The following is a 6875-nucleotide window of genomic DNA, read 5'->3' as shown; positions in this document are numbered from 1 at the left end:
ATTAGAAAGAACGAGCGAAAGTGAGAGAGAGAGAGAGAGAGAGAGAGAGAGAGAGAGAGAGAGAGAGAGAAAAAAAGAGAAAGAGATTGATTCGCATACATATTATATTATATTGTATCATAATTTTTTAAAATTCGCTGTAATATTTTACTTGGACAAGCGAGAAGCAACAAATTTATATTATGGAAAAATGAAAAGAAAAGAAATTAGATCTAATTCGGTAAGAAAAACATTAAAAATAAATGAAAATGAAGATTTTGGACGTGGCAGTACTTGCATTGCAAAAAAAACCAAAATATAATTTATTGAGATATTAATAATGAATTGTATGATACACCACAAAAAAAGAACCTTGTGTTGTAGTTAGTTACCGTGATTGCATCTTAAAATATTATGTAACCTGAGCAAAGTGATTAGCGCATGATCCTTGGCTCTCTCACACACATGTAACTTATAAAATGCAAAAAGTGCTCAGCGATAGAATATACTATGATATATATATAATATTTATATCGTTTACTTTTATTCTTATCTAAATTTCCAATCCTTGTAAATTAACATTTACGAAAAATGAGGAAACGTATTTATGATGTATGAAAGTGCATTTAGTTTCAATAACTTTTGACGATTATATACAATTTGTTATTTATTACTGTGGATATCAACTTTTTATTCTTTTCTTTAATTTTTTACTATTTATAATAGTACTTGAAGATTCCAATATCCTAGACGTTTTGGACTCCTCCTATAAAAGTAAATATTAACAAATTAAATATGTAAGAACTTTCAGAAACATTTGTATAAATAATAATAATAATGTTAAAAATACATACAGGACGAGGAACACCATGAATACCCTATACATATAATAATAGAAAATTACTTACTGGGTGATTTATGGAAGAAGCACTTTTAGAACGTTTCTTTCCTTTGTAACACAAATTTGTTGTTTTATTCTGTTTAGATGTAATAACTTCCATTTTATTAAATAATGCATCGTATTCTGCATCGCCATTTAAATCCTCTGATTTATTATCTAAATAGATAACTTCGTTGTCATTGTTATTAATGCCATTATTATTTTGAACTTTATCAGAATTGTCGATCTGTGTTTCTGGAGAAAATGTTGATCTCAATACTAAACATGTTAATTTTGAAGTCAGATAAACCTATAAGAACAAAATAATATTTAACACAGAATAATGTATGTCGATATACACTCATAATATCTTTACATTTATTTATATTCATGAAATTACCTTTTTAAGCATTTGTCTTGTGTCAATATGATGCACTCTCAAATATCTGTCCATAGAAGTGCTAACTACGTATGGTCCAGCTTTACTAGAAGCTAATCCAGTTATGCTACCAACCAGGCCCTTATACGTATGAAGTATCTTTCCAGGTTTACGTAAATCAATAAGTTTCATCATTCCTTTACCTGACCCTACCATGACTTGCCTATGGTATATATATAATGTGTAAATATATTTTTATATTATAAAATAATATAATATAATTTTATGTATATATATGTTTATCTATTATACAAATTCTTACATTTCTTTATAAGGTACAGTCACAGCGGTCAGGGGTTCATCTTTTATTTCTAAATTAAAAACTGGTCTCCTTTGCGCGTCAGGATCATACAAACGTATCTAAAATATATTTTATAAATTTATACAAGTATTTAACTTAGATCAAGAAATATTCATAGAAACTAAAAAGTCATACATGTCCAAATCTGCTAACAGTGACTACTCTATGCGAGTCGTGAAGAAAAGCAATGTCTGAAATCCAAATAGGTACTCTCAGGTTTAAGAAATCATGCGGTATATTCTTTTCATGAAAAATTTGTTTTTTTTTCTCCAAATCAAACAATTTTAATCCATTTTCTTTGCCACCGGTTGCTATTATATTCTTATTTATATTAGAATGACGCATTCTATGTAAATTATCACCGGCATTTAATATTACTTTGTCTTGATTGTTAAAATTCCATATTTTTATTTCGCCAGAATGAATTGCAGTCAAAATTGACCTAATAAATATTGAATACGTATTCGATAATTCAAAGATGGTTTTTGTAATAAGAACATAATAAGAGTATTATAAAAATAATCATAATTATTTACCCATTATAATTTGATATGCTATTTATACTTCCTTTGCCAACATCGCAAACAAATGTGCTTTTAAATGACATGTTTTCGGTATCATAAATGCTAACACTATAACATATTAAACATGTTTATTAGTGTCACTTAAAAAAAGGATAATTTTTTTAATGTAATGTATTTAATACCTTCTTGTTTCTTTTGTACCATAAGCTATGAGTATATCTCGTTCTTCGTCATCACCCCAATTCGCTGTTGTAATCTCATCATTATAACCAATTGATATAAAACTTTTTAAATTTTTCTGCACACATTCCTTCTGTCCAATTTTAATTCCTACAACGAATTCATTTTATATTTTAAAAACAATGTAATTGAAAAGAATAATTTTTAATTTCATTAGAAGTATTGCATTAAAATTAACCTTTGAATACTCCTGATTTGCCACCCACAAAAATGTCAAAATCATCTTTATAATTCATACTTAACTATTAATAATTATACAATACTACTAAGTATTTTTAAAATAATTATTAACTAGGTTAGAATAACCACGTGAAAAATTACAAATAGCACGAACTGACATACAGGCTAGCCAAACTTTTATTTCATTTTTAAAATTTTTATGTTGTTAGCATTGTATAGATTTGGAATGTTTTTATTTTAAGCGTTAATAAATTTCAAAATTGTAATTTGTCAGAAACAATATGCACGCGTTTTAGCCAATTCAATTTTAGCGATGATAATTCGAGGGTTGTGATTGGTCATAAAGAATATATATACGTTTCAACTAATCCAGTCTCAGATGAGTCTTTGCGGTAATGATTTGAAAATCGTGATTGGTCAAAAGGAAAGTATATTATTTCTAACAGGTTATCCAAATTACAAAATGAAGATGAAGTGTTAGCGCCATCTACGCCATCTTAAATAAAAGAGTTTCGAATGTCTTTCTTTCCAGCTTGCGTTCGCCATTAATTGTCGTTATAGAGGTTAGTAGTAGAAGATAATAATTTAATATTTTATTATATCGACGTATATATATATATATATATATTAATAATATTTATGCGGAAAATAAAATATCTTTTTTTTTGCATATTACATTGTACATATTTTTATTAGAAATATCGAAATGCAGATAATCCGTCGACTTTTAAAAAGTGACCACGTGTTTTGACGAAACTTGTAATAGCGAAAATTTATGAAAAACTTTTAATGTAATATTTTTATCGTTTAAAGCTTTATATGTTAATTATTGCTTATAATCGTTTATGGTACTTCGTATAAAAGTATAATTCAGTCATGTGAAAAGTGTTATGTTGAATATGAAACAGCTGCATTTTGTAACATGCAAGAGAATTTTTCTTTATATATATAATAATTATGAAACATTTTTTCAGTCTTAAACCATGACTAATTCAAAAGGTTATCGTCGTGGTACTCGGGATTTGTTTTCCCGCAAATTCCGTAAACATGGAACTATTCCTCTGTCGACGTACATGAAAGTCTATAAAGTTGGTGACATAGTTGATATCAAGGGTAACGGAGCAGTTCAGAAGGGTATGCCATACAAAGTTTATCATGGCAAGACAGGACGCGTATTCAATGTAACACCTCATGCACTTGGAGTTATTGTTAACAAGAGGGTACGTGGACGCATCATTGCCAAGCGTATCAATGTACGCATTGAACATCTTACTCATTCCAAATGTAGAGAAGATTTCCTTAAACGTGTTAAGGAAAACGAAAGGCTTAGGAAAGAAGCCAAAGAAAACAAAGTCCAAGTTCAACTTAAAAGACAACCAGCCGAACCATCAAAAGCTCATATTGTTTCAGGACGCGAGGCACCCATCTTATTAGCACCTATTCCTTATGAATTTATTGCTTAAGTGTTGCAATAAATATCTTTTAAAGTACTAATTATCTTTATTGTTTTATACTCCTTATAGATATAATTTATTTTTTCTATTCTAATTTCAATAGAAATTTGCACATTGCAAATATATGACATTAACAGCGAATGGGTTCATACGAATGAATAAATTCAACAATTTATGCTCATAAAGTTCTTTAATTCTCACTTATATTTAATATAAGATTAGTTAATACTTCTTCTCAGATAACATAGTATAATAACATTCATATAACAAATAATAAACGTTTCTTTGCTTTTTCTTTTCTTTTTTTTTTTCTTGTTTACTTAGGAAACCAATTCTTAGATTAAATAATTAAGCGTTGGAATTTTTGTTTTAATAAAAAAGAAGAAAGATTCATATACATAATTAAATTTAAAAGATAAAATCTTTCTCTCTCTTTTTTGCGACTGTACAATTAGAACGTTGTAGAAATTAATTTAGAGAGTTATATTAATTTTAAATGATAATGACTATTTTTAACATAGTTTAAATTCTTTTTTTTTCTTATGTTGAATAATTTTTAACTACAATCCCTTGATTGATAAAACAAAATATATCCAGTTTCTGAACTCTTTTGTATATCTGATGTGAGCCCATAGAAATCCTCTATAGTTGATGCATCAATTTTCTGAAAAATAATATCAAACTAACAACATTATTTCCCTTTCTTTTTTTACTAAAATATTTAAGATATCAAAATAATTTTTGCGTATAAATGTACATCTTACATCAACCATGTCATCATCAAAAAGCAGCCAAAATCCATGACTTTTGACTATAGAAATATAGTGGCCTCTGTTCGGACCACTTCCACAATGTATCACAACCGCAACTAAATCATACAAGCGATCAGGATTGACAGCATCATCGCTCTGCAACAAAATAAATTTTGTTTTTATAAAATATTCATAGATAGAGAAAAGTAGTACGTATAACAAATTCTTGGTAATATTTACAGTGTTAAAAAGCCGCAATTCCAATGGAAAAACTACCCTGTGAGATACTTTAATATGTCGGTTATACTGTTCCACGTATTTAAATCTTTTCAAATGTAATGCTAAGATCATGGGAAGTTTCTTAACTCTCATTCGTTTCTAAAGGACAAAGCAACAAATAATATATTAATTTAATTGAATAATTTCAAAATTTTGATCAATGATTATCTAATTTAATATAAAAAACTTTTTTAAATGATAAAAAAATATTAGATCAAAAGTATACCTGAGCTTCCTGATAGCTACTACAATGATCACATTTAAATTTATTATCGCTACAAAGTGTTTCTGTATTAGAAAAGCAGCGCAGGCAGTATGTTATAGAAGTATTTTGGTCTACGTCAACTTGCAGATCAAAAAAATCCTCATCTTTGCTAGAAACAGTCTCACAATTAAGGCAGCGTGTTTCAGAAGTCAATATCCCTTGAAATATCTCATGGACCCATGTTGGTTCTGGTGGAGATCCAGCATCGCCCGCACCCTTTCCTCCTGTTTGTTTGGTTTGACTTCTTTCTGCTAAAAATAAGAAGTAAATATAAATATATTTTACAAAGGAAAGAAAATTATATTTGAAATATTTACCCAGAATAATTTCATTTATATGATTAATAAGAAAGTTTAAAAATTCGTGGGCATCTTGTTGCATATAATTATCAAATTCCTCTGAAAAAAAGAAAGTAATAATTTTAATAATTAATTTAGTCTTACATGAAATGAAAAGATAAAACAACAAACCTTTTTCTTTTCTTAACCTAGCGATAAATTTTTTAGGGGCGATGGAACCAACTTTTTTCTTTTGCGTTGCAATATTATGAAATAGATCAGCTAAACATGTTAACAATGTCTCCTTGGTTCTCTTATTTCTAGCTTTGTATTCTAAAACTTTTTCTCTAAACGGCCTGCAGAAATATAAAGCTTGCAATACCGAATTACTGTAGCAAGTATTACCGAACTAGAAAGAAATAATTTTTATAATTAATTGATACATTAAGAAATGTATTGGCAACGATATTGAAATTTTATTAGGATAACTTTTACTTACATTAACTAAACCAAAATAATGTTCATTTGGTGGAAACTGATCAGAGCCGATATCTCTTTCTAATTGTGATATGTTTGCACCCTAAAACAACATTTTACATAAATAAATATCAAACAAGTAATATAACGACAGAAATAATTAAAATAATAACAAATAATATAATTAGAAGTAGTGGAACAAGCGATATGAAAAATCTTAACTGTCACTAGCTTTCCAAATATTTACACTGCTATCTAAGCAGCATAAATTCTATTATACATAGAGATTAAAGATTAAAAAGAATTGACATAGAACGGAAGGTAAATTTAATTAACGTAACAATTTGATTAATGTAACAATTAAATAAGAAATTCAAGTAAAATAATGTAAAACAGAAAAGACAAATTTTGTTATCAGTTTAATAGTATACATATCCTTTGAACTGATATTAAATTGACACTTACCATTTTATGATTTTCTATCCCCAATTGTATATCGAATATTTAAGAGAAAATTCATCAAGGATATAAACTCCATCTTAATGAAATTTAATGATTCATTACCTAAAATCGTCGATTAATCTAAATATGTCAATAAAAGTTAGCAGAATTTTATACTCAAAGGTTTCTTCTAAGAAAAGACTAAGTTGCGCATTTACTTTAGCACACATATATATGTGTGCGTGTGGCGTGTATTATATGTATATGGTACCATCTATATGAATAAGAGAGAAGTTATCTTCAAATAGAAACAAAAATAAATGTGTGATTGGGTCTTTAAATTTTCTGTTAAAAAAAAATAAAAGCAAATACCTTTGTAATGCAAT

General features: G+C 27.7%; 3 protein-coding genes across 4 annotated transcripts; 1 reads left to right on the top strand and 2 right to left on the bottom strand.

The window, feature by feature from the left end:
• Positions 1-117: 117 nt before the first annotated feature.
• On the bottom strand, positions 118-2710 carry LOC106785360 (WD repeat-containing protein 74). The gene is made up of 8 exons (XM_014745747.1): positions 2542-2710; positions 2306-2453; positions 2136-2231; positions 1735-2041; positions 1561-1658; positions 1260-1461; positions 888-1169; positions 118-745 (listed from the first exon to the last, which is right to left on the bottom strand). Exons 1-8 carry the CDS (start codon positions 2597-2599, stop codon positions 662-664), a joined length of 1275 nt encoding a protein of 424 aa, XP_014601233.1. The 5' UTR covers positions 2600-2710; the 3' UTR covers positions 118-661.
• A 291-nt stretch (positions 2711-3001) lies between these two features.
• On the top strand, positions 3002-4033 carry LOC106785355 (60S ribosomal protein L21). Its single transcript, XM_014745742.1, has 2 exons — positions 3002-3106; positions 3518-4033. The coding sequence occupies exon 2, from the start codon at positions 3527-3529 to the stop codon at positions 4004-4006; it is 480 nt and encodes a 159-aa protein (XP_014601228.1). The 5' UTR covers positions 3002-3106; positions 3518-3526; the 3' UTR covers positions 4007-4033.
• A 134-nt stretch (positions 4034-4167) lies between these two features.
• LOC106785354 (ubiquitin carboxyl-terminal hydrolase 46) lies at positions 4168-6734 on the bottom strand. Of its 2 annotated transcripts, none has more exons than XM_014745741.1 (8): positions 6514-6734; positions 6071-6151; positions 5764-5980; positions 5611-5691; positions 5255-5541; positions 4990-5127; positions 4762-4905; positions 4168-4661 (listed from the first exon to the last, which is right to left on the bottom strand). In XM_014745741.1, the coding sequence occupies exons 1-8, from the start codon at positions 6514-6516 to the stop codon at positions 4554-4556; spliced, it is 1059 nt and encodes a 352-aa protein (XP_014601227.1). In that variant the 5' UTR covers positions 6517-6734; the 3' UTR covers positions 4168-4553. The 2 variants fall into 2 exon arrangements, with proteins under 2 accessions (XP_014601227.1, XP_014601226.1); XM_014745740.1 differs by having other exon boundaries at positions 5255-5544; positions 6514-6733.
• Between the last annotated feature and the right edge of the window lie 141 nt (positions 6735-6875).

The sequence above is a fragment of the Polistes canadensis genome, unplaced genomic scaffold (assembly GCF_001313835.1).
Source record: "Polistes canadensis isolate GaletaPanama2010 unplaced genomic scaffold, ASM131383v1 scaffold_48, whole genome shotgun sequence".
NCBI classification, from domain to species: Eukaryota; Metazoa; Arthropoda; class Insecta; order Hymenoptera; family Vespidae; genus Polistes; species Polistes canadensis.
Note: the sequence above shows the minus strand (reverse complement) of the source record. Positions and strands in the feature narration are given on the sequence as shown.

What these genes read in the sequence shown, in the direction of transcription:
- LOC106785355 (XM_014745742.1), top strand. Translation starts at nt 3,527, where the DNA reads ATGACTAATTCAAAAGGTTATCGTCGTGGTACTCGGGATTTGTTTTCC.
- LOC106785360 (XM_014745747.1), bottom strand. Translation starts at nt 2,599, where the DNA reads ATGAATTATAAAGATGATTTTGACATTTTTGTGGGTGGCAAATCAGGA. An exon ending in GGTACAAAAGAAACAAGAAG is followed by an intron (nt 2,232 to 2,305) that starts GTATTAAATACA and finishes AATATGTTATAG; the next exon opens with TGTTAGCATTTATGATACCG. An exon ending in CTTCTTCCATAAATCACCCA is followed by an intron (nt 746 to 887) that starts GTAAGTAATTTT and finishes TTACTTTTATAG; the next exon opens with GAGGAGTCCAAAACGTCTAG.
- LOC106785354 (XM_014745740.1), bottom strand. An exon ending in AATTGCGGCTTTTTAACACT is followed by an intron (nt 4,906 to 4,989) that starts GTAAATATTACC and finishes ATTTTGTTGCAG; the next exon opens with AGCGATGATGCTGTCAATCC. An exon ending in TTGATGATGACATGGTTGAT is followed by an intron (nt 4,662 to 4,761) that starts GTAAGATGTACA and finishes ATTATTTTTCAG; the next exon opens with AAAATTGATGCATCAACTAT.